Source organism: Peromyscus maniculatus, chromosome 8, assembly GCF_049852395.1.
Source record: "Peromyscus maniculatus bairdii isolate BWxNUB_F1_BW_parent chromosome 8, HU_Pman_BW_mat_3.1, whole genome shotgun sequence".
Classification (NCBI taxonomy): Eukaryota; Metazoa; Chordata; class Mammalia; order Rodentia; family Cricetidae; genus Peromyscus; species Peromyscus maniculatus.
The window spans coordinates 103,735,604-103,759,874 of NC_134859.1; the positions used below are offsets into that span (position 1 = coordinate 103,735,604).

A 24,271-nucleotide genomic window follows, 5' to 3' on the forward strand; every position below is an offset into this window, starting at 1 on the left:
AAGAACAGACAGCCTGTTTCAGCCCCCTCCTCCTGGGCCAAGGGAGCTCTGCTCTCTCTTACCTGCTCATTCTGGTGTGTGTGTGTGTGTGTGTGTGTGTGTGTGTGTGTGTGTGTGTAAGGTCTCAGATGTGCCTCTGCAGACATTCACTTTATTTTATTTTTAATTTTTTCTATTTTATGTACCTGCTTGTATGTCTGTGTGAGGGTATCAGGTCCCCTGGAACTAGAGTTACAGACAGTCGTGAGCTGCCATATTGAATGGGGAATTGAACCCGGGTCCTCTGGAAGAGCAGCCAGTGCCATTAACTACTGAGCCATCTCTCCAGCCCCCTCACCTTACCCATTGAGATAAGGTTTCTTACCTGAGGGACCTGCTGGCCTCTACCTCTCCAGTGCGGACATTACAAATAGGATTCTTTCCCGGGGCTCGAACTCAGGTCCTCTTGGTGCGTATGTGTCGAGTACTTTCCCAGCTCTGCTGTTGCCCCAGCTCTCGTCTGTGTTCTTTCACGCATTTGTTTTTATTTATTTACTGTGTGTGCGTGTGTTTCTGCCTGTGATTGTGGCCCATGCACCAGGACATGCAGTTAGAGGCCAGGGGACGGTTTGTAGGAGTCAGTCCTCTCCTTCTACCATGTGTGGTGCGGGAATCAAACTCGGATTTTGATTGGACTTGGAGGCGAGCACCTTTTCTGACAGAGCCGTCTTGCCTGCCCCTATTCTCAGATCTTGAAGGCTGAGAAGTCAGGAATTTCTGGTGGACAAGGAATGAAGAAGGGAGTCATGGATTCAACGAATGTTTATTGAGCACCTACTGTGTGCCAGGTAGTTCCAGAGACCTGGAGAAGAAGGGCTGGGGCAGTCTGAAGTTGTCCCAGCTCAAGGTCTCTTCCCAAAACAAGTCCTGCAAGGGGCTGGGGACCCCTGCCTTGGAGAGTGGAAGGTCTGGTTACAGAAAGCAGAGACCTGTAGAAGCGAGACAGCTCAGAGCGGGGGTGTCTAAGACTGGTGCCTTCTCCCAGGAGATCCGGGCATGGCCTCTGCAGCATGAGGCAGTCCTCCATCACCTCCTCTTCAGGACGGATATGCACGATTTCTTGAGGGGCCCGATCTGCAGGTGGGCGTCCACACTCTCCAGGAAGAAGGCAGGCTTGAGCCTGTGACTGAAGAGCCCTGAAAAGTGGCTGTCCAGGCGACTCTGGAAGGGGTCAGTGGGGGAGGCCAGGGCACCACTGCGGCGTGGCCGGGAGGCTTTGAGCCTCCGAAGAAGGCTCAGCTTTCCGTCTCGAACGGCGTAGAAGGCTAGGGCATGGTCAGCATACTCTAGGCAGACCCCAACCGTGGGGGAAAAGGCATGCGGCAGCGGCGCCTCCAGCCCACAGAACCAGACTGAGAATCCACGCCCGTTCCACTGCAGACAGCACGAGTGTGCATTGCGGCCCAGCCGGCCCCGGTCATAGGGCTCTTGCGGAGAGAAGCCCTCAGCCATGACACCCACGCTGACCCATCCTTCGATGATCTCTACCTCCCAGTAGTAGGTGCCCCGGTCCAGGGCACCCTCTCCTAGCACCTGCTCACAGTGCGTGAAGCGGGTGGGTGACTCCGGGTAGTTGATGGGACATAATACCCTCTTGACGCCTTTGGTTCCAAAAAGCTGCAAGAACTTGTCTGCCGTATCACTGTCCAGGTCCACGATGTAGGCAACTGACCCCATGGATGGGAAGGAGACACAGATCACAGCCACGCTCGGATGGGATGGTCCCCCACAGGGACCCACCTCCCCCAAACACAGTCTCGTCCCTTCTTCAGAAACACCGAGACCCGGCACTAGTGGGGACCACCCGTGGAGGTGACCTTGTCCACCCTAGAGATTAAGGGGAGGGTTCCCAAGCTCTGTGTTTCTGAAGCCTCGCAGCTGACAGAGGCGCTTTGGTAGCACCGCCGGGCTGGCTACTTACACTTGAGGAAGTAATCCCTGGGAGCCTCGCTCTCCAGCAGGTTGGTGCTGTCAGGGTCCTGGGACTCCACATCAGCTGCGCAAGGAGTGGTGGGAAAGCAACCTCTCTGGACCACCTGCGGCTGGCTGCAGGGCTGCCCTCGGCAGTGCCCGCCCCCACCTGCGGCTGGCTGCAGGGCTGCCCTCGGCAGTGCCCGCCCCCACCTGCGGCTGGCTGCAGGGCTGCCCTCGGCAGTGCCCGCCCCCACCTGCGGCTGGCTGCAGGGCTGCCCTCGGCAGTGCCCACCCCCACCTGTGGCTGGCTGCAGGGCTGCCCTCGCCAGTGCCCGCCCCCACCTGCGGCTGGCTGCAGGGCTGCCCTCTCAGTGGGCAGTGCCCACCCCCACCTGCGGCTGGCACTCCCTCCACCCTCCCTTCCAAAGCCCCCAGCCGCTTGGTGACAGACACACCCACATGGGACGTGTCCTCATGCGTGTGTATCGCTTGAGTTTCCCCGCCCTGGCCTCCTTGTGTGCGAGGGAGCAAGAAGAATCACTTTGGGGGGTGTGGTGGGGTGGGGATGGCCTCAGTTCCTGGCAGGATTAGGCTCCCTCCCCCAGGGCCAGACACTTTTCCCTCCTCCGTTCCTGGATGGACACCAGATCTGGGGGCCCACACGGTGCATCTGGGGAGGGGCGTGAGTCATCTCGGAGGGGCACCCACCTTCTGAGCCGCGTTTCTGCAGCTCATCCTCCTCACTGCTCAGGCCCCGCAGCTGCTCCCACTGGCTGGCGCAGGCTGAGACCAGGATGTCTCTCAGCGCTCTGACCACTTGGGAGGACTTGGTGAAGCTGAGTTCCCTGGGGGGCCCAGGCCCAGGGCCGCACCCCTCCTCCAGGGCCAGCCTCAGTGCCAGGAGCTCCTGTGCCAGACGAAGGCCCATTAAGGCTCTGCTGCCGTAGCTCCTCCCAGCCAGGGAAGGTAGCAACTGTCTGGGAAGGCCAGGCACCCATCGCCCTGCCGTCCTTTCTCACTCCCACCCCCTCACTCGATCCCCCCGTGGCTCATGAGCCACCCTCACCTGTAGGAAGCTGACTGAGTCGGCTTCTGGAACCTGACTGAGGTTGTGACGTGCCCGGCTCAGGCGGCTGCGCTGTTCCTCCTGTCTACGCAGGTCACCCTGGGAGCGGCCCAACATAGTGGCCTCCCCCTCCTCGATGAACCCCAGCACCTCGGTCTGGAAACTCTGCAGGGTGGCTGTGGCCTCGGCAAACATCTGGCTCACCCTCTCTCGCTCGGCCACAGCTGCACTCTGCAGGATTGGGCGGTGGAGGCAAAGACCCAACCCGGCTACAGTTTCCTTCTCTGGCTGTGTGAGCCCACCCTGCCCTACCAGGACAGAAGGACCGGCCCAAGCTCTGGGTCTGAGCCAGGTCTCGGGAAACAAGGTGTTCCCGCTTAGTAGGGTTGAGCAGTCCCTAATCAGGGCACGTATGTCTAGAGTGGGTGGTACATACTGGAAACTTATGCCCAGTTTCAGAGGCCTGCTTCGGGGGTGCACAGGGGGTTAGGGTGAGGTCTGACCTTGATGAGGGCCACAGTACGGCGGGACTGTGCAATGCTGGCACCCAGTTCATCCATCCGGTCCTCCACGGCACTCAGGACTTTGGGCTGCTCAGCCTGTGGATTGGGCTTTGTGAGTCTGGTGTCTGATGACAAAGGTCCCTGACCAGATCTGTGAATGGAGGGCCTGGAAGTGGCTGTGATACTTCAGAACATGCCCAAAACACCTTGGGCCAGGCTGCTGCCATCCCCAAATGCCTGGCAAGGAAGCGGGCTGAGGGCATCTGACTACCTGTTGACCAAGGAAGCCAGTCTAGGGCCACTTGAGGTGCTCGATTTATTTGGGATTTTTCCCCTCAGTGGGGAAGAGGTGAAGCGTGAGAGCGTGGAGTTGGGGTATGACTGAACGAGAAGGACACTAAATAATCCTGGGGATTAGTTTCAAAAGAGCCTTCACCCCCAATCCAGCTCTGAAAAATGGGGATTCCGGGCAAATCCCTTGGGTCTTATGAGTCACTGCTCCAGGCAGGAGAGACGGAAAATCCCAAAGCCAGAGGCGCCAAGACCAGGACGGAGGCCAAAGGAAACTGGGGGTGGGAGGTGGTGGGGCACTGGGCACATGCTCCCAACGGCCCCAGAATCTTCGGACAGAGAGGTTCTGTGTGACCAGCCCAACCTCCATGGCTCTCCTGGTGCCTGCCACACCCATCCACAGCGGCTGACTCAGTCCAGGACAAATCTGAGTCGGGACCAGCCACAAGAGCTCCGCAGCCATGGGGCCACGCCCGCGGCCAGCCACTCCTGGTCCCCACCGGCTCCAAGGGTCTAACCCAGGTACCTCTCTGGCTTTACACCCACACTGACCCAGTTAACTCTCTCTCTCTCTCTCTCTCTCTCTCTCTCTCTCTCTCTCTCTCTCTCTCTCTCTCTCTCTCTCGGCTCTTCGCCATTCTTTCATCTACTCAGTAGTTGCTTCTGACTCCGCTTCCATCCACACCAGCCCTAGCAAACGACACTATAGACCGGAAGCGGTCGCAAAGATCCTCAGGTTAGAGGGGGAAACTAAGGCAGAGCCTATTGAGTCAGAGCGATGGGACCCACGCAAAGGTGGGAACTAACTCCACAAAGTTGTCTTCTTAATCTCCACGTGCACATCCCACAATAATAATAAAAGAGACAAACAAATAAAAGGCACAGCCGGAGAAGAGTGGGGGGAGCTGCCCCGCCGGCCGCCCATCTCCACGTGCCCGCGCCCCACCTCCTGAAGCGCGCGCTCCTGCTCCAGCGGCACTAGCTCGTGGCCGCGATGCTCCTGGGCGGCGCAGGCCTCGCACAGGCACACTCTCTCCACGCGGCAGTAGCGCTCCAGCGGCCGCAGGTGGCGCGGGCACAGGCTCTCCTCCAGCCGGCGCAGCGGCGGCACCAGGCGGTGGCCGCGCAGTGCGGGGCTGCGTTCGTGCGGGGCCAGATGCGCAGAGCAGAAGGAGGCGAGGCAGGAGAGGCAGGAGAGCGCGGCGGGCAGGGCGGCGCCCTCCGGGCACGCGTCGCAGCGCACCGGCTCTTCGGCCGGCCAGGGCTCGGGCGCGCAGGGAGCCGAGGGCTCCGGAGCAGTAGGGGGTGCGCTGGGCGCCGAGGGTTCGGGCGTCGCGCCCCGGGCGGGGCCTGAAGCCGGGGCGGACATGGGTCCCGGGCCCGAGCCCTGGCGGAGTTGCAGCAGCTCGGAGAGCGTGTGGTTCTTGCGGAGCTGCAGGCCGTCGGGGAAAGGCTCCTGGCACAGTGGGCAGCGGGCCGGACCTCCGGAACCACCGTTGCCGCCCGCACTCCGGTGCGGCCAGAGCGCGCCCAGGCAGGCGAGGCAGAAGTTGTGGCCGCAGGGCAGTGTCACCGGCTCCCGGAGCGGTTCCAGGCAGATGGGGCAGCTGAAAGGCCCGCTGCCGTCCATGGCTCCGCAGCTGCCCGGGCACCGCCTGTGCTGCTCCCGCCTGGGAGGGACCAGGGACGGTTCGCGCCCGGCACCGCCCCCCTGGGGCCAAGGCCAAGGGTCCAGCCCCCTCCAACCCCTCCGCAGTTCTGCCCGCCCCCAACGCGGCCAGCCGCTGTACCACGGGTCAGCAGACACCGGGCCCGCCTGCCTCCCAGGGGCACCCGACCCTCTTGAGCCCTCCACCCGTCGTGGGTGGAGGCGGGGGCACTCCCAAACCGGTGTGAAAAGGAGAGGATGAGGACCGAGGATGCCAGGGGATGTATGGGGAGGAGGCTGGGAGGGCATCCGACCCTCCATCCCCCCAACCTTGGTCAGCCCGGTGCCTCGGGAGAGGTGGGAGGGCACAACCGTGTCGCCAGTACCTTTGCTCTCCACACCCCTCCTGGGTACAGTTAGCAAAGTTCACGAGTTGCTGACATATAGAAAAAATTACTGCTAGTGTGTGTCTGTTTTTGCCCCCTAGAGACTCTATTTACCCGCGCTGGGGAACTTGGCCTTGTCTAGATCTGAAATGGGAAGCTGACATCACTGGACAAATCCCTTGTCTGAGGAATTTACTTCCGCTCATCACACTCGCGGGCCCCTGTAGTTCTCTAAAAGGAGGCACTGGTTAAGACTTGCCCAACTATGCATCTAGAACGGCGAGTCTAATTGTAAGGATTTGTGTTTGTTTTGAGACATAGTCTGTATATGCAGCCCAGATAGACCTAGACCTCTTTACTTCATGCCTCAGCCTCCTGAGTGCTGGGATCACAGGCGTGCGCCGCCGCCGCCGCCGCCGCCGCCGCCACCACCACCGCCCGGCGAGACAGTCTTTCTTATATAGCCTTGGTTATCCTAGAAATTCTTATGTTGGCCTTAACCTACTGATCCTTATGGCTCCACTTCTCCGTGCTGAGATTACAAGTGTATGTCATCATGCCCTGATAAACTGACATTGTAAATTATACATCAATAATGTTAATTTTTAAAATTCGTAGAATTCAAATTGTCAATATTATTATTTATTATTATTAAAAGGAGTGGAGCCTGGTGCTGGGGAGACAGCTGACCAGCTGGTAAAGTGCTGAGCAAGTGTGAGGACCAGAGTTAGCACCCAGGGCCCATATTAAAGGCAAAAGAGAAAAGGATAAACAAAATGGGTGGGATAATGTTGTTATAACCCTAAATAAAAAATAAGCATCCATGTGCCCATGCTGATAGTAATAAGTAACGGGAAAAATGAACAAATAGAGGGGGCTGGTAGATACCTTTCCCATTCAGAGGAACCCCAAATAATGTCAGTTACATCCTACTCCTTACCTGTGCGCTAAGCACAATGGCTTCTTTTTCTTTTTCTCCAGAAAGAGTTTCTCTGTATAGCCCTGGCTGTCCTGGAACTCTCTCTGTAGCCCAGGCTGGCCTCAAACTCCGAAATCTGCCTGCCTTTGCCTCCCGAGTGCTGGGATTAAAGGCGTGAGCCACCACGGCCTGTTACAGAACATTACTTTAACTATGGAAAGATGTATTACATTTGGCTGGGCAGTGGTGGCGCACGCCTTTAATCCCAGCACTCAGGAGGCAGAGCCAGGCAGATCTCTGTGAGTTCGAGGCCAGCCTGGTCTACAAGGTGAGGTCCAGGACAGGCATCAAAACCACAGAGAAACCTTGTCTCAAAAAAAAAAACAAAAACAAAACAAAACAAAACAAAACAAAAAAAAAAACACAAAAAAAAAACCCCATGTACTGTTTTTACAGAGGACCAGAGTTCAATCTCCACATCAGGTAGCTCACAATTACTGTAACTCCAGCTCCAGGGGATGCCTCTAACCTCAGGCAGGCACACGCACATACATAAACATACACACATATACATGTAAATAAATAATAATAAAATATGTTTAATAATAAAATGAATTCCTCTTTATATAAAGACACAAGAAAATGGGTTAGGGCCCACCCTACTTCAGTATGCTCTCACTCTAACCTGATTACAAATGCCAAGACCCTATTATTCCAAATAATGTTCCAGCCATAGGCTTGAGGCAGCCCAGGGTGGGAAGAACTACCTGAACATATTATGAATGGGGGAACACATGACCCATAATGGTGCACATGTCAGGGAGGGCGTAGAGCCATCACCCAGGCCAGCAGGGCCAGGGGTGGTCATTCATGTCTCCCATGTGTCCCATCTCTCTCTGTAGTCGATGGCTCCTCTCCTTGCACCTGTCTCAGTGGCATACTGCTGCCTGCCACTACCCTGACTTCTTGCCCGCTCCTCCAGCCAGGCCTCTGTCACTGCCTCTGTTTCCCCAGCTATCTGTGCTTAGAGATGGGAAAATTTCCCTCAGTCTCTAAGATCAGGTTGGAAATGTGTAGTAAGTACTTAAGTGAGGAGCCAAAGGGGAAAGATGAACAGCAGCACAGAGCTGGCCCCTTCACACACACACACACACACACACACACACACACACACACACACACACGTCCCAGCTGGCCCCTTCACACACACACACACACACACACACACACACACACACACACACACACACACACAGGTCCCAGTTTGGGGCTTTTTTTTTTTCTTTCCAGTGTTTCAGTGCCAGAGACTGAGTCCAGTTCTTTGTGCATGTTAGGCAAGCCCTGTACCACTGAGTTACACCCAATGCTGGCTAGGTTTATGTCAACGTGACACAGGCCAGCGTCATGAGGGAAGAAGGAACCTCAACTGAGAAAACGCCTCCATCAGATTGGCCTGTAGGCAAATCTGCAATGCATTTTCTTAAGTAGTGGTTGACGTGGGAGGGCCCAGCCCACCGTGATGGTGTCAGCCCTAGGAAGGTAGTCTTGGGGTGCTATGAGAAAACAGGCTGAGCAAGCCAGTAAGCAGCAGCCTCCCATGGCCTCTGCATCAGCTCCTGCCCTGACTTCTCTGGATGATAGACGGTGAACTGTAAGCTGAAGTAAAACTTAAGTTACTTTTGGTTATGGTGTTTGATTGCAGCGATTGAAACCTAAGACACACCCCAGAGTCTGAATCCCCAGAAAAAAGATAGGTATCATGGTATAGTCCCAGAGCTGGGAGGTGGGGACAAGAGGATCCTGGGAGTTTGCTAGCCATTCAGTCTAGCCAATCGGTGAGATTTAGATTCAGTGAGAGACCCTGTCTCCAAAAGTAAGGCAGAGGGGCTGGATAGGTGGCTTAATAGTTAAGAGCACTGGCCACTTTTCCAGAGAACTCAGGGTTCAGTTCCCTACACCCACATGACAACTCATGACTGTCTGTAACTCTGGTTCCAAGGTATCCAGTTCCCTCGCCTGGCCTCTGTAGGCACTGCACATACATGGTGAACAGATATATGCAGGGAAACTCCCACACCCACAAAATAAAAATATATAAATATACATATTTAAGATAATGATGTGAAGAGTGATGGAGCAAAGAATCTGGTATTGGCTCTGACCTCCACATGCGCACACATGTGTGCACACATACTTACCCCATCCCCCCAAAAAATGTTGGCAGTGGTGGCACACACCTTTAATCCTGGCACTCGGGAGGCAGAGGCAGGTGGATCTCTTGGGTTGGAGGCCAGCCTGGGCTACAGTTTGAGTTCCAGAATAGCCAGGGCTACACAGAGAAACCCTGTCTCAAAAAACAAAACACACAAATAAACAAAAAAATCAAGTGTGCAGTCTAGAGCTGGCCTGGTCAGGAATACCTAGCACTCTGTAGGTAGAGGCAGGAGGACCAGGAGTTCAAGGCCAACCTCAGCTACATAGTGAGTTTCTGGCTAGCCTAGGCTACATGAAAGTCCATCTCAAAAAAGCAGAAACAATCTATATATAAAGTGTGTGGTCTAGCCAGGGTGGCGGTACATGCTTGTAATCCTGGCACATGAGAGGCTAGGACAGGAAGTCCAGTTCAAGACCAGCTTAGATTATATAGGGACGCCCTGCCTCAAAAAGGGAAAACAGTGTACAGTTTATTTTTAAAAAATCAATAGATTCTTTCTCTGGGGCTATCTTGGGCAGTGTTGGATGGTGAGCTGTATCCTTGGCTTCTACACAGTGGATGACAGGAACACCACCTAGTCATTTATACTCAAAATAGTCCTCAGACACTACTCCGTGTCCATGGAGGCTGAGTCTCTCAGCTGAAGGCCACTCTAGCCATGTATCCCTTTAGCTGGTACAGGAAGCTGCTCTCCAGTGGTCTCCAAAAGAGGCAGCTCCCTGTCCTGTCAATCCTCCTCTCCCTGTGTATACAAGACTTCACCCTTCAAAACCTGTATCGATCCTTCCCCTGGACCCAGTCTCCCAGCTGCGGCTGTCGCTGTGAGAAGACAAGGAAGAACTGGGGAGTGGCCAGCCCCTCGGGGAAGTAAGCCAGACATGGTTCAGCCCCTGCTCTCATGAGTTAGGGCTACGGGGCCAGAGTGAGGCTGACTGCTTCATGGATACCAGCCGGGAGACTGAGCTCTGTGGGGAGGTCTCTTTCCAGATCTGCAGGCTGTGACATGACATGTCCTCACTCAGCAGAAGGAGGAGTGAGATCCCTCTGCATTCCCCTTTAAAGATTTATTACTATTATTATTATTATTATTATTTAAATTTAAATTTTTTTAAATAATTTTAAAGTTGGTTTTATTTTATTTGTATTCTATGTGTATGATTTTTGCCTGCATGCATGTCTGGATATCATGAGTATGATTGGTGCCTGTGAAGGTCAGAAGAGGCCATTGGATCCCCCGGAACAGGAGTTTCAGCACTTTTCAGCTGTAGAGGGCAGAAAGGCCTTGTGCACCCAGATGAGAATGGCAGAGACCAGGAAAGTTCATCTCTTCAACGGAATGAGGTGTGCCGCTGCTCTTCCTGGAATGCCAGGAATGGTGTCGTTTTCCAACCCGGTGATCCTTTGCTGTCTCATGAGACGGGCATGGTGTACATCCCAGAGTTTACTCCTCTCATTGCTGTGGGGAAATGCTCTTGCACACTGCAAAGATTTGTCCCTCCAGTTGGTTTAATAAAACCCTGATTGGCCAGTAGCCAGGCAGGAAGTATAGGTGGGGTGACCAGACTGGGAGAAAGGAAGGACAGAGTCAGGAGTCGCCAGCCAGACACAGGAAGCAAGATGAGAATGTCGCACTGAGAAAAGGTACCACACCATGTGGCTAAACATAGATAAGAATTGTGGGTGAATTTAAGTGTAAGAGCTAGTTAATAATAAGCCTGAGCTACCAGCTGAGCATTTATAAATAAATAATACTAAGCCTCTGAGTCAATTGTTTGGGAAGCAACTGCTGAGTATTTGGGAACAGGCAGGCAGGAGAGAAACTTCCACCTACATCTCAGACCCCTAAATCTTGAGCATTGCTTTCAGACCATACCCTTTTCTTTTTCTTTTTCTTTTTCTTTTTTTTGCTATTTTTTGTTTGTTTGTTTTGAGACAGGGTTTCTTTGTGTAACAGCTCTGGCTATCCTGGAACTCTCTCTGTAGACCAGGCTGGCCTCAAACTCAGAGATCCGCCTGCCTCTGCCTCCTGAGTGCTGGGATTAAAGACTTGAGCCACCACTACCTAGTTTGAGCACTGTTTTTAAATCAATAAGAAACCATCTTATGGATAAAGCCATATGCTAAGAGCTTCAATGTAAACATGTCTTCAGCTTTGTTGTACTCGTGGGGCTGAGTTAATCGTTATTTTTCCTAAAACTGTGCTGTGCTTAAATATGGCTAAAGTAAAATGAGCTGGGCCAGACTCTGGAAGTGCTGGTCCAGCACCAGTTAAAAAAAAATCGGGCTGAGCCGATTTTCATTCTTGTCTCTTCATGGGTCGTTTTTTCCCTGCCTGCTGTGAAGCCTGCAGGGATTCACCACTGTCAGCCACCATGTTGATGCTGGGAATTGAACCCAGGTCCTCTGGAAGAGCAGCCAGTGCTCTTAACCACAGAGCCATCTCTACAACCCCAAGAGATTTTTCTTTTTTCTTTCTTTTTTTTTAAGTTTTAATTATGTGTACTGTGTGCATCTGTGCACATGAGTGATGGTGCGTGCAGGCACCAGAGGTGTTGGATGTCCCGTCCCCCGGAACTGCCATGGTTCCCAGGAGAAGAATTGATACTCTAGGAGAGCAGGAAGCACTGTTCAATGATGAGCCTTCTGTCTAGCCTCTTGTTTTTATTTACGCATATGTTTCCATGCGAGTATATCTACTGTATGTGTGCCTGAAGAGGCCAGAAGAGGGCATTGGATCCCTAGGAGCTAGAATTATAGGTGGTTGTGAGTCACTGGCTGTGGGTGCTGTCATTCATACGGGCTCCACTCTCATGACTTATTTCCCGAAGGTCCCACCTCCTAACGCCATCCTCTCAAGGGTTAGAATTCTAGAAAATGGACTCTGAAGGGACACACACATTCCAGTTGTTAAATTGGCCCCCTTAGGTAGAGAACAAGTGTCAAAAGAGAAGCACACTGATGCCTGGGCCCCTGGACGGCTGGGATGGTAGGATGGGGAAGTGGCACCCGAGCTTGGGTGATCCCAAGCTGCTAGGACCCAGGCGGAAGGAGACGGGGTGGGAAAAAGCCTTCTGGACAGAAGGAGCTGTGTGGGAGACAGCCTGGGTGGACCCAGCTTGGCAGGAAACCTGATAATGAGTTCCATACGTTGGTCTCCACAGCGGCTCTTGATCATGACCATAAAGCGCTTGCCAAGCTCCAGGCGTGGCTGGGAGGCTGAGCCACAGCATCCCCCGCTCCGTGGTTTGGTGGCCAGGCTGTTGTGGTTTGCACAGAATATAGACATGCCTGGTTCTGAAGGGGAGAAGGTGCTTCTAGGTTGAGAAGGCTTCTTAAAGATGTGTCCAAGTGGTCCTTCTGTTCCCCATACAGCAGCTCTCTGTCCCCTTTGCTCCCCTAGGAGGCAAGTGTGGAGATGTGATTGGTCAATGCTGGTATGTTTTAATTTAAAGTGTGTGTGTGTGTGTGTGTGTGTGTGTGTGTGTGTGTGTGTGTGTTTCATGTGTTTTTACCACGGATTCCAAGGATTGAGCTCAAGTCTTCAGACTTGCATGGCAAGAACTTATACCCACTGAAGCATCTTGCTGGCCCAAGGTAGATGTTATTAAATATATTTTAAAATTTTTAGGGCCTGGGGAGACAGTTCAGCAGTTAAAAGCACTGAATGCTCTTCTAGAGTTCCCCAGGTTTTATTCCCAGCACCCACATGGCTGCTGACAGCCATCTGTAACCCCAGTCCCAGAGGATTCGCCGCCCTCTTCTGGCTTCCTTGGGCATTGCACAAACATGGTGCATACACATACAAGCTAGCAAAACATCCATGCACAGAAAATAAGGGAATTTCTTTCTCCTTCTCCTCCTTCTCCGCCTCCTTCTCCAAGTTTTAGGTGCCGGAGAGATGGCTCAGTGGTTAAAGTGCTGTGATATAACCATGAGGACCAAAGTTCTCACCCACAGAACCCAAGTAAACGCTGGGTGGGTGTGGGAGGTGGACACAGGGGATGCTCCTCCAGACTAGGTGTATCTGTGCACTCTGGGATTGATTTAGAGACCCTGTCTCAGTGAGTAAAGTGGAAGATTGATGGTTGATTCACAGTCTTGTGCCTCCACATGCAATGTGCACCCACATATGTGTGCCCACACACCACACACATGGAAATAGAAGAAGAAATAAAGCTCTTGAGCTTTGGTGTATTTGTTAATGTGGCTTTTGTAAGTTATCTTTTTTGTTTGTATTTATTTGTTTATTTATTTATTTATTTATTTATTTATTTATTTATTTATTATTTCAAGACAAGGTTTCTCTGTGTAACAGCCCTGTCTGTCCTGGAACTTGCTCTGTAGACCAGGCTGACCCCGGACTCACAGATCCACCAGCCTCTGCCTCCTGAGTGCTGGCATTAAAGTTGTGTGCTACCATCACCACCTGGCTGGAGTCATCTATTGAAAGAGGAATAGAAAAAAAAAGAAAGAGGAATAGATCCTCTTTGTTTCCTTTGAGATTTTGAGCAGTTAAAGCTTTCCTTTTTAAACTGTCTTAAAATTTTGTTTGTTTGTTTGTTTTTTTGAGACAGGGTTTCTCTGTGTAGCTCTGGTGCCTGTCCTGGATCTCGCTCTGTAGACCAGGCTGGCCTCAAACTCACAGAGATCCACCTGGCTCTGCCTGCTGAGTGCTGGGATTAAAGGCATGCACCACCACCTCCCGGCTGTCTTAAATTTTTTAAAGATTGATTGATTTATTATGTATACAGTGTTCTGCCTGCATATATGCCTGCAGGCCAGAAGAGGGCACCAGATCTCATTATAGATGGTTGTGAGCCACCATGTAGTTTACAGGAATTGAACTCAGGGACCTCTGGAAGAGCAGCCAGTGCTCTTAACTGCTGACATCTTTTCGGCCCCAGCTGAGATTTATTAAAGAACTTAATGATTATTGCAAAGCATTGGCATACTAGAGGACAATGAAAACAGAATTCATCTGAAAATGACTGTCCCTCTGGTTCTTTGCATATTTTGTTCACATAGAGACGGCTGGTCATGGTATTGTACACTTGTAATCGCAGCAGCAGCACATGGGAGATGCAAGCAGGAACAGCAGTCCAAGGTCATCTCTGGCTACATAGCCAGTTCTGGGTGAGCCTGGGCTATGTAAGGCTCTGCCAAAAAAAAAAAAAAAAGTAGCAAGTAGTCTAGGTGTGATAGCGCACACCATTAATCCCAGCATTTGGGAGACAGAGGCAGACAGGCCTCTGTGAGTTCAAGGCCAGCCTACTGTACAAATCAAGTTCCAGATCAATCAGGGCCACACAGTGAGATCCTGTGTCAGCACCCTCCTCCCAAATATTGTTAGTTATGTAGCCCAGTGGTAGTCATAGTTATGATGTCCAAGGCTGAGGCTGGAAATAATGGGTTCAGGCAGTCTCCTGCCTTGGCCTTTTCAGTAGCTGAGTGTATAGACTATTTGTCATTAATGGCACAGACAAAATTACTTCAGAGCGATGTAAGAATGTGCTCACACCTGCCTCTCCTACTGTCCTTAGGACTCTGTCCAGAAGGGAGACAAATGGAACCCCCAATAACACGCCTCACGGCCAGCCCTGAAGGGGAAATGGGACAAGTGCAGCCTGAATAACTCTAACCTTATGGGAGTGTGGCTGCAGCCTTACCGAGTCAGAAACAGCAACCACAGCCAAACCCGGCAGGTATGGTGGCTCACAGTTCATGCCTGTAATCCTAACACTTGGGAGGCTAAGCAGGAGGATTGCCACCAGCCTGAGGCCAGCCTGGGGATGCTGCAAGTTCCAGACCAGTCTGGGCCATAGATTAAGACCCAACCTCAACCCCCTCATCCCACAAAAAAGGCAAACAAAAACAAAATCAGGCCAGAAACAGTCTAGCCATGTTGGGTGGGCGGGGCACGCCTATAATTTGCAGTACTTGGGAGTAGAGGCAGGAGGGTGGCTGGACTGCAGTGGGTTTGAAGCATCACTGGGCTTCATAGCTACTTCCAGCCAGCTAGGTTATGTAGATGTAACCAACCGTCTTATTAAATAAGAAACACAGAACCAATGCAAAGAAGAAAGCCAAGAGGTCAGAGCTAAGAGCTAAAACCTTACCCTTCCTCCCGCCGTGGTCCTACCTCTCTGAACCAGAGCTACTTCCTGTGTTAAAGTCTTTATATAGACTTTCTGTTCTGCCTTCTCATTGGTTGTAAATCCAAACACATGACTGCCTTGTCACAGCCTGTCTGCACAGACCTCCAGGTTTTCTATTGATTGGTATTGAGATTAAAGGCATGTGTGTCCAATACTGGCTGTATCCCTGAACACACAGAGACTTACCTAGCTCTGCCTACCAAGTGCTGGGATTACAAGTGTACGCCACCACTGCCCTGTTTTCCTATGGCTTGCTAATAGCTCTGACCCCCGGGCAACTTTATTTATTAACGTACAAATAACATTTGAATACAAATAAAATATCACCATAAGGTTACATAGTAAGACTGTCTCAGGGCTGGAGAGATGGCTCAGTGGTTAGAAGCACTGGCTGCTCTTGCAGAGGACCCAGGTATGGTTCCCAGCACCCACATGGAGGCTCACAATGGTCTGTAACTCAAGTTCCAGGAGATCGGACATCCTCTTCTGGCCTCCTTGGGCATTGCCCATAATACATGTAGGCAAAATACACACATACATAAATTTTTTTTTTTCTGAGACAGGGTTTCTCTGTGTATCCCTGGCTGTCCTGGAACTCACTCTGTAGTGTGGTGGTAATCTAATTGTATTGAAATATTATTTTGATTTGTATTGAAATATTAATTTGATTGTATGTTAATAAATAAAGTTGTCTGGGGGTCAGAGCTATTAGAGCCATAGCAAGAGTGTGGCGGTGGTGGCACACGCCTTTAATCCCATAGATATCTGTGTGTTCAGGGTCAGAGCTATTAGAGCCATAGCAAGAGTGTGGCGGTGGTGGCACACGCCTTTAATCCCATAAGATCTCTGTGTGTTCAGGGATACAGCCAGCATTGGAGACATATACCTTTAAGACCTAGGGGGCTGTACATTCAGACAGTGACGAGGCAGTCATGTGTTTGGGTTTACAACCAATGAGAAGGCAGAACAACATACTTTAAAAATACGAACCGACAGGAAGTAGGTCTCTTTTCGCGAAGCTGGGACAGCAGGAGGAAGGGTGAGATTTTAGCTCTGAGCTCTGACCTCTCGGCTTTCTCTTTTACATTGTTTCTGTGTTTCTTATTTAATAAGACGGTTGGTTACATCTACACTGTAGACCAGGCTGGCCTCAAACTCACAGAGATCTGCCTGAATCTGTCTCCCGAGTGCTGGGATCAAAGGTGTGCGCCACCACCGCTCGGCCATAAAGATTTTTAAAGAAAAATGCTTAAACATTTCTATAAAACAATTATCTTTCCTAGTGTATACTATTACACATATTAACCTTTAAAAACTGCTATAGGCCAGTGATGGTGGTTCATGCCTTTAATTCCTGTACTCAGAAGGCAGAGGCAGGCAGATCTTTGTGAGTTGGAGGCTAGCCTGGTCAACATAGTGAGTTCTAAGCCAGCCAGGGTTACACAGTGATACCCCATCTCCAACAACAACAGCAACAACAAACTGTTACTGTGAGCTGCTGGGATAACTCAGTGGGCAAATGTGCTTAAGGCCAACCTGAGAGTCTGAGCTCCACCCCCAGATCCACGTGGTAGAGAGAGAGAACCAACCCTGTACTTCATCCTCTGACCTCTGCACAGACAGTCCACACACAGCAGCCACCCTGCCGCCAGCTGCACACTAACTAAAGAGAAAAGCATTTCTAAAATCCTTTATTGTGCAATGTTTACCCACGAGCATATAAAACAGACAAATGCTTAAGGAATTACAAAAGAAAAAGAAAAAGAAGTTACAAAAGTAGACATCCTTGTAAACACCAAGACCAGAACATCTCAAGTAACATGATGCCAGGCTGGGGTCGCTGTCAGGGAGAGAGGGAGGGACTCTTTCTTTCTTTTTCTTTCTTTCTTTCTTTCTTTCTTTCTTTCTTTCTTTCTTTCTTTCTTTCTTTCTTTCTTTCTTTCTTTCTTTCTTTTTTTCTTTGAGACAGGGTTTCTCTGTGTAGCCCTGGCTGTCCTAGAACTCACTTTGTAGACCAGGCTGGCCACTCACAGAGATCTGCCTGCCTTTGCCTCCTGAGTGCAGGGATTAAAGGTGTGCACCACCATGCCTGGCCAAGGGATGAGCTCTTGTTTATAGCATTCAAAGCACTCCAAGTTCTAGCCCCTGTACAAAAAAAGTTCTACTTCCAGAAATGTGAGCAAAAGACCACCCTAGGACCCTCATGGAAGCATGTTCTGGAAGAGCAAGAGCAGGCTGCTCACATCTGTAGCACCTACACCCTGATATCACCACATCTGTGGTTAGTCCCCAGCTGGTGGAATAGTTTGGGAAGGATTAGGAGGTGTGGCCTTGTTGGAGGAAGGGTGTCCTTGGGAGTGGGCTTTGAGGTTTCAAAATTCCATGCCAGATTCAATGTCTCTCTGTCTCACTGTCCTCTCTCTCTCTCTCTCTCTCTCTCTCTCTCTCTCTCTCTCTCTCTCTCTCTCTCTGTCTGTCTCTCTCTCTTTCTCTCTCTCTCTCTCCCTTCCTCCCTCCTTCCCTCCCTGCCCCCTCTCTGCCTGGTGCCTGTGGATCAGGATGTAAAGCTCTCAGCTACTGCTCCAGCACCATGCCTGTCTGCTTCCTGCCGTGATAATCATGGACTAATCTTCTAAAACTGTAAGCAAGACCCCAGTTAAATGTTTTCTTTTATTGTAAGAGTGGCCGTGGTTACGGTGTCTCTTCACAGCCATAGAACAGTGGCTAAGATAGATGTCCAGGCAACACACAGAACTTGGCTTTTGCTTGGGGCTGGGGCATCCTATTAATTTTTTCCAATCCCTGTCCCCTTCGAAGAGAGTAAAAAGTAAGCGGATTTAGGGGCTCCCCTCTCATCCCTCTCCTCGGAGTCAACAGAGAGACCAACTGTAGGGGCAAGTTTCTTGGTCTGGCCTGGGCCCACCGTCCAAATCTCTCCCTCCCACCCTCCTGCAGCCATTTATAAAATAATTACTCAGAAGCTTATGTATTAGTTACAAACTGTTCGGTCTATGGCTCGGGCTTCTTGCTCGATAGCTCTTGCATCTTAAATTAACCCATTCCTATTAACCTGTGGATCGCCACGTGTCTGGTGCCTTTTCCTGTGTTGTATCACATCTTGCTTCCCCTGGCAGCTCTCAGCGTCTCCTCCTTGTACCTTCATTAAGCAGTGGTAGCAATACATATCACAGCATACAGAAAGACCATCCCACAGCAGCCAACAGCTGTTCCTTTTAGAATGGTGGCCTTCAGTCTCCCAGTCAGAGGCCGATCCACTCTTGGGCACACAGGCATGGCGGCACCTATCTGTGCCTCCCTCAGATGAGTGCTGAAGCCTCTTCCCTGGGCCCTGGAGGGGGCTTGGCCTCAGGCTGATGGCAAAGAGTCAGGGTCCTCCCCTCAAGGAGCCAGAAGACAGGGAAGAGAGGCTGGCTGAAAAGTGCGTGGAAGGTATGCAGCAGCTGTGTCTGTGGCTCGAGGCTGTAGAAGGTGAGGTAGCCAGAGGTCAAGTTCAAATCGATGCCCAGGAGACGTCCAGGCACCCCATGCAGGCGCTGGGCCTTGCCATTGTGCCAGGCCTGGATACTGTCCTCCTGGATGCAAAGGCCCCAGGAGGAAGGCCCACGGCCGATGTTGTCCGTGTGGGTCCCCACCTTTCGGCGTGATAGTTTTGGGTAGGCGATGCCCAACGTCACAGAGTGGTCAGAGGTGCGTACCTCCCAATAGTGTTGTCCAGTCCGAAAACTCTGGGCACATTGCACCTGCCACAGCTCGAAGCTGCCTGGCCTGGCTGGGCCCTGGGCCTGGAAATGGTGTGTCACCTGCTGGTCCTTGTGGGACAAGTACAAGTACTGGTTGGCAGTGTCCGGGTCAAAGGTCAGGTTGCGGTAATCTGTTGGAAAGAGTTGACCAGAGGTGGCAAAGGTGTCATTCCCCCTAGAGCATAGAGTTACTGGGGCCCCATCTATGGACAGTTCAAATGTCTACCGGGCATACTGTGGGCAGAGCACCAGGCAGTGGCATACTAGGGAGTTGCTCATTGCTACCTCTGAGCTGGAATCTTCGAGGACAAACTGAGGCTCAGAGAGTTAAGTTCACATATTAAGTGGGAGAACTGTGATGGACCCCAGATCCAGGTGGTCAGAATCTGCCCTTTAACACTGTACCGGCTGCATCCACCTCAGGGTGGATGTGGACAAGGTTCACATCCTGCAACAGGTGTGCAGAGGTGGAGCCTGGCCCAGGAAGGACCATGGACAGGACAGTCAGAGCAGGTCCCTCCCGCCATACACACACAGGCATATGCAAGTGTACACATGCTCTCACATGCACACAAAGGTGCACCCATGCACATGTACACACAGGCATCGGGTCTCCTTACTCTGCCAGAGTTTCTTCCTCAGTGGACACATGGCGCTGGAGACTGGTGGCGAAGGACCCAAGGCTTCGAAAGAACAAAGCAGAATCAGGGGAGCGTGTGGGGATGTTCCCTGACTCCCCGCTTCTACCCACTAGTGGGAGGGAGGGTAGGACCCAGAGGGCGAGGAGAAGTCAGCCTTACCCACAGGGCCAGCACGGGCAGCTTTGCCTGCCACCCTGGGGGGCTTCTCTTCAAGGAGGAGTTCACATAGCGGACCAAGCATCTCATTCATGCTGCTCAGCTGCTGCTCTTCATCCCACTGCGGAGTGGTCAGTGGCCCGGGGGACTCCACAGGCTCAGAGAGCTGCTGTAATTCCTGAACCCCAGGGACAGTGTCGGTGAGTGCGGTACAAGGCAGGGAAGCAAGGCCCTAGCCCACTGCCCTGAGATCGGTACCTGGAAGAAGCTGGAGTCGTCCACTTGCCCCAGGAGATCCTGGACACTGTGGTCATACTGGGACAGGACCTCCAGGTGGTCGGTTAGCCGCTGTATCTCACTCAGAGCCTGGTCCAGAGCCTGCTTCTTGGCTACCTCTATGTTCCTCAGTGTCGAGGCCTGAAGCTTCTCCAGGGCCTGTAGCAGGCTGCTGAATCTGCTGGAGACCACTGAGGTCAGGGTGCAGGCTGAACTCTGTGTGGGCACAGGAGGAACCTCAGGGTGGCCAGTCTTGGCACTATGGCAAGGTAGGCTAAGTCCTCAGTCGCCCACTGTTTTGAAGGGTGGGACACAGGGAGTCAGTCAGAGCCCTTGGAACCTCCTCCCCGCCAGGGCCTGGTTTCTGGCTCAACTTCCCACTCCCTGCTGCTTGGAGGCATTTGGAAGCAGCCCAGGGAGCAGATGGTAGGGCCCAGCATGAGGATGTGGCGAAGTACCTCGATCTGGCTGCTCTGCTGCTGCAGCTCCTGAAGCTGGGTCTCAGCCTGGGTGACCTGTTGCCGGGCAACCGCCGCTCTAGCTCTCAGTTGGTCCTGCGGTACCCATCCAGAGGGCCACAAGAGAAGGCCAGGATTGGCTGTAAAGTTTACTTCATACCACCACCACCACCACCGTCCACACGGATCCTGCCACTCATGGTAGACTGCCCCCTTAACATCCCAGAACTAGGTCAGAGTCCCAGGGAGGCCCGGACAGGGGCCGTTCTCTGCGTGGAGCAGGGATACGTAGGAGGGATGCGGAAGTCTTGGGTTGAAGACCCGGCTTCCGGTCCCACTCCCGCTTCTTGCAGGTTGGGTGACCTGAGCAGAGCTCCTGTCCCACCTTCTCAGGTCCATAGCCCACCCCACCCCGACTCCAGACAGCAACAGAGCAGTAACTCTGGCTTAGAGTCTGGGGCAGAAAGGGAGATGGCCAGAGTCGCCTGAGCCGTGATTAGCTCAGCGCAGAGAGCCCAAGGGGAAGACAGGACCCCTATTATTTGGTTGAGTTGTTTCCCTTGGGGACCAAAAGGTGCTGTCACAGGAGCTAGAGACACCGTGCTGGTGCTCTGAGCTGGTGGGTAACACCTGGCTAAGAGTCTCATTACCTGCTTTTACTCCTTCCAACACCCTATCATTGTTGCTTTGAGACAGGGTCTCACTATATAGCCCTGGCTGCCTGGAACTTGCTAAGTAGATCTTGAACTCAACAGAGATCTGCCTACTTCTGCCTCTAGAATGTTGGGATGAAAAGCATGTGCCACCACCATGCCAGCTAATTTATTTATTCTTAATCTTACAAATAAAGATTTTTTCTTTTTCTTTTTCTTTTTTTTGTTTTTGTTTTTTGTTTGTTTGTTTTTTCGAGACAGGGTTTCTCTGTGTAGTTTTGGTGCCTGTCCTGGATCTCACTCTGTAGAGCAGGCTAGCCTTGAACTCACAGAGATCCACCTGGTTCTGCCTCTCAAGTGCTAGGATTAAAGGCATGTGCCACCATCGCCCGGCACAAATAAAGATTTTTATGTAGCCAGGTGGTAGTGATGAACGCCTTTAGTCCCAGTACTTGGGAGGCAGAGGCAGGTGGATCTCTGTGAGTTTGAGGCCAGCCTGGTCTACAAACAGAGCTCCAGGACAGCCAGGGCTGTTACACAGAGAAACCTTGTCTCGAAAAAACAAACAAAATTTTATGTAAAGTTCATGCAAGTGTAGACAAATGGATGAATGCCACACTGCATGTGTGAAGGCCAGAGGGTAACCTTGGGTGTCTCAGCCCTTGCCTTCTGCCTTGAGACAGGCTCCCTGGCCCTTGAACTTCCTGTGCCTCAGTCCTCTCAAGCAAAATCACGTCCGTCTGTCTGTCCGTCGTTACCGCCCCCACTCCCCACCCCACTCCCCACCCCCCAGCATGAGCCATCTGGCTGAAGCGTCCTCCCTGCAAACCTTTGTGCCCAGCTTGGTCTCCACACTTGGACCCCCAGCTGTGTCTCAGCCTCCTCTCTGGGGCTGCAGCAGCAGCTCCAGGGCTCTCCCCCTCCAAACCTCTGAAAGTCCCTTTCTTTCCAAAGCCACTCCCTCCTTTGACCTCACCCGGGCCCTGTCACCAGCTCTGACATGTCTTCCCAAGCATTCACCCTCACCTACCACTTCCACCCCTCACTGTGCAGGTCCTTCACCAGCCGCCCTGCGGGCCCCCCCCCCCCCCGTCCCTCAGGCTTCTCAGCCACCCTTCTGTCCATGTGCCAGCACCCCGTGACTCCCTAGAACACACCTCTCTCCTCCTCCTCTGTCCCATCTCTGGTGACTTTGCCTCACACCCCTGCTGGCTGAGATGGCCATGGGCCCAGGCCACCATCATGGGTCCAGTCTCATGGTCATTTTTGCCCTCTAACCAAACCTCTCAGCAGCACAGAGCACCTAGAGAGCACACTCTCCCTCCTGTAATCCACCGTGCCCCCCCCCCCCCACCGTGCCCCGGCCCCGGCCGGCCTCTATCTCCGTAGTAGATATCTCTGTCTGGGTATAACTGTGGGCAAGGCTTCCCTGACCCAGCAAGTTTCTACTTCTTCCAGGGACCTCTAATGACTTCCAACTGTCTTAGTGCCTGAAGCTCCTCCCAGTTCTCAACAGATGCCCGTCACCCCCGACCCCCGTGTGCCCCACTGCACCCACACATCCACACATCCCAAGCCAAGCACAGAGCAGCCCGTCACCCACAGAAACCCCTACTTCGTTCCCATCTCCACTGGGCGCTGGGCTTCCACTACTTTCTCCTTTCTTTTGCTTTCCAGTTGTGACTCTTCCCCCACCCCCAGATTTCACCTCTTACCCCCCGAAATCTGATGGCATCATCGCCTTGTCTCGAGTTAAGGCCCTGCACCTCCCTAGAAGAGTCAGCTCCTCCCCACCACCACCCATGGTCTGGTCCCCCACGACCTGGAAAGCCTGTTTGGAGATCCTCAGGGACCTGCCTCCTGCCATCATCTCGGGGAGCAGGCTAGCCTCCCAGCTCCTCGCGCTCCACCCCCGCTCCTCTTTTTCTGGTTGACACTTCCTCTCCCCTGAGGAGTCACCCAAAGATCGCCTCTCTCTCCTCCTCTTAAGCAGGGTGGCCCTGCGTCTCTATAGAAGGAAACACTCAGGTTTTGCCGGGACACTATCTGACCCTCAGTCTCTGAAGAGCAGAAAGCGCAGATGACTGATTTGCTCTACACAGCCCTCCTGCCTCCCATGCTGCGTGCTCACTCACTGAATGCTGGCCAGGGCAGCAAATGGGGCTGCCAGCCTTGGCCTAACACTCTGGCTTCTACTTCATTCAGAGCACGTGGGGAGGGCTGGGTGCCACATTCAGATGCATAGGCACTCTGGGTTCATACTGGAACCTGCCGGCAGCCTCCTGCTGCAGCCCCTGCTCTGGCCTCGAACAGTGCCCGACTTCCTGAGCCCCATCCCGCACCTCTCGAACGCGGCGCTCCACGTCCAGCAGCGCCCGCTCGTGGTGGCGGCACTCGTGCACTGTGCAAGCGCTGCACACGCAGAGGCCATCGGTGCGGCAGAAGAACTCGAGCGGCCTCCCGTGGCGCGGGCAGCGTGCGCCGTGGCCGGCGCCGGGCTCTGGGCGCGGGATGGCGGCCTCCTGCGCCTGCAGCTCGAGAGGCAGCGTCTTCAGCAAGGTGCTCAGTGTCACGCTGCGGCACAGCTTGGTGCCCTCGGGGAAGGGCTGGCGACACTCGGGGCATGTCTTCTCCCAGCAGCGCCACGAGTCCTGCATGCAGCCTCCGCAGAAGCTGTGCCCGCAAGGCAGCGTCACCGGGTCGCGGTAGCGATCCAGGCAGATGGAGCAGGTCACTTGGTCCTCCACCAGCTGAGCGGCCATGGCGGAAGCGAGGCCACCCGGCACAGACTTCTTAAAGGGACCGAGGCTACCGGTGCGACTGATGCGGAAGGGCGAAGGACAGCCCAGAAAGACACGACAGTGCGTCAAACATCACAGGCGCTGCTCTCGGTTGGCCTAGAACGTTCCTTGGCAGGGATCCAAGCCACCCTTGCCCGCCTTCTGACGCGCTGGGAGCCGGGGTGCGGCTGCCGTGGGTCCCACTCTGGCACCTCCACGTTGCTTTCCCTGCTCCTCCACGATCTCTCTCAGCTCCCCGAGATCTGGCCTTACCTTCAAGGGACTGAGGCGCTTGGAGCCCCACTGGGCCCAGGGCCATCTTGAGACACCATCTCTGGGGGGTGTTTTCTTGGCCAGTAAATGAAACTGAGTGAGAGTCGTCCAGTACGGAGCTTGGTAACACTTGGTAA

At 53.0% G+C, this 24,271-nt stretch overlaps 2 protein-coding genes and 1 long non-coding RNA gene across 4 annotated transcripts; 1 reads left to right on the forward strand and 2 right to left on the reverse strand.

The window, feature by feature from the left end:
• Positions 1-786: 786 nt before the first annotated feature.
• On the reverse strand, positions 787-5,493 carry Trim47 (tripartite motif containing 47). 2 transcript variants are annotated; one of them, XM_006993648.4, is made up of 6 exons: positions 4,760-5,493; positions 3,523-3,618; positions 3,020-3,250; positions 2,662-2,860; positions 1,961-2,035; positions 787-1,706 (listed from the first exon to the last, which is right to left on the reverse strand). In XM_006993648.4, exons 1-6 carry the CDS (start codon positions 5,441-5,443, stop codon positions 1,066-1,068), a joined length of 1,926 nt encoding a protein of 641 aa, XP_006993710.1. In that variant the 5' UTR covers positions 5,444-5,493; the 3' UTR covers positions 787-1,065. The 2 variants fall into 2 exon arrangements, with proteins under 2 accessions (XP_006993710.1, XP_042139065.1); XM_042283131.2 differs by lacking the exon at positions 4,760-5,493 and adding an exon at positions 3,959-4,378.
• LOC143267047 (uncharacterized) lies at positions 4,200-17,815 on the forward strand. Its single transcript, XR_013041976.1, has 2 exons — positions 4,200-4,335; positions 17,695-17,815. It is a non-coding gene; the product is annotated as an uncharacterized LOC143267047 (long non-coding RNA).
• On the reverse strand, positions 16,811-23,961 carry Trim65 (tripartite motif containing 65). Its single transcript, XM_006993649.4, has 6 exons — positions 23,424-23,961; positions 20,429-20,524; positions 19,953-20,186; positions 19,698-19,872; positions 19,518-19,580; positions 16,811-19,028 (listed from the first exon to the last, which is right to left on the reverse strand). The coding sequence occupies exons 1-6, from the start codon at positions 23,841-23,843 to the stop codon at positions 18,454-18,456; spliced, it is 1,563 nt and encodes a 520-aa protein (XP_006993711.1). The 5' UTR covers positions 23,844-23,961; the 3' UTR covers positions 16,811-18,453.
• Positions 23,962-24,271: the final 310 nt, after the last annotated feature.

Coding starts and splice junctions, on each gene's coding strand:
- Trim47 (XM_006993648.4), bottom strand. CDS start 5,443: ATGGACGGCAGCGGGCCTTTCAGCTGCCCCATCTGCCTGGAACCGCTC. Junction 3,619..4,759: donor AGGAGCGCGCGCTTCAGGAG/GTGGGGCGCGGG, acceptor CCCAATCCACAG/GCTGAGCAGCCCAAAGTCCT. Junction 1,707..1,960: donor CAGGGATTACTTCCTCAAGT/GTAAGTAGCCAG, acceptor CCATGGGGTCAG/TTGCCTACATCGTGGACCTG.
- Trim65 (XM_006993649.4), bottom strand. CDS start 23,843: ATGGCCGCTCAGCTGGTGGAGGACCAAGTGACCTGCTCCATCTGCCTG. Junction 19,873..19,952: donor ACGACTCCAGCTTCTTCCAG/GTACCGATCTCA, acceptor CCTGGGGTTCAG/GAATTACAGCAGCTCTCTGA. Junction 19,029..19,517: donor GAGGAAGAAACTCTGGCAGA/GTAAGGAGACCC, acceptor TCTTTCCAACAG/ATTACCGCAACCTGACCTTT.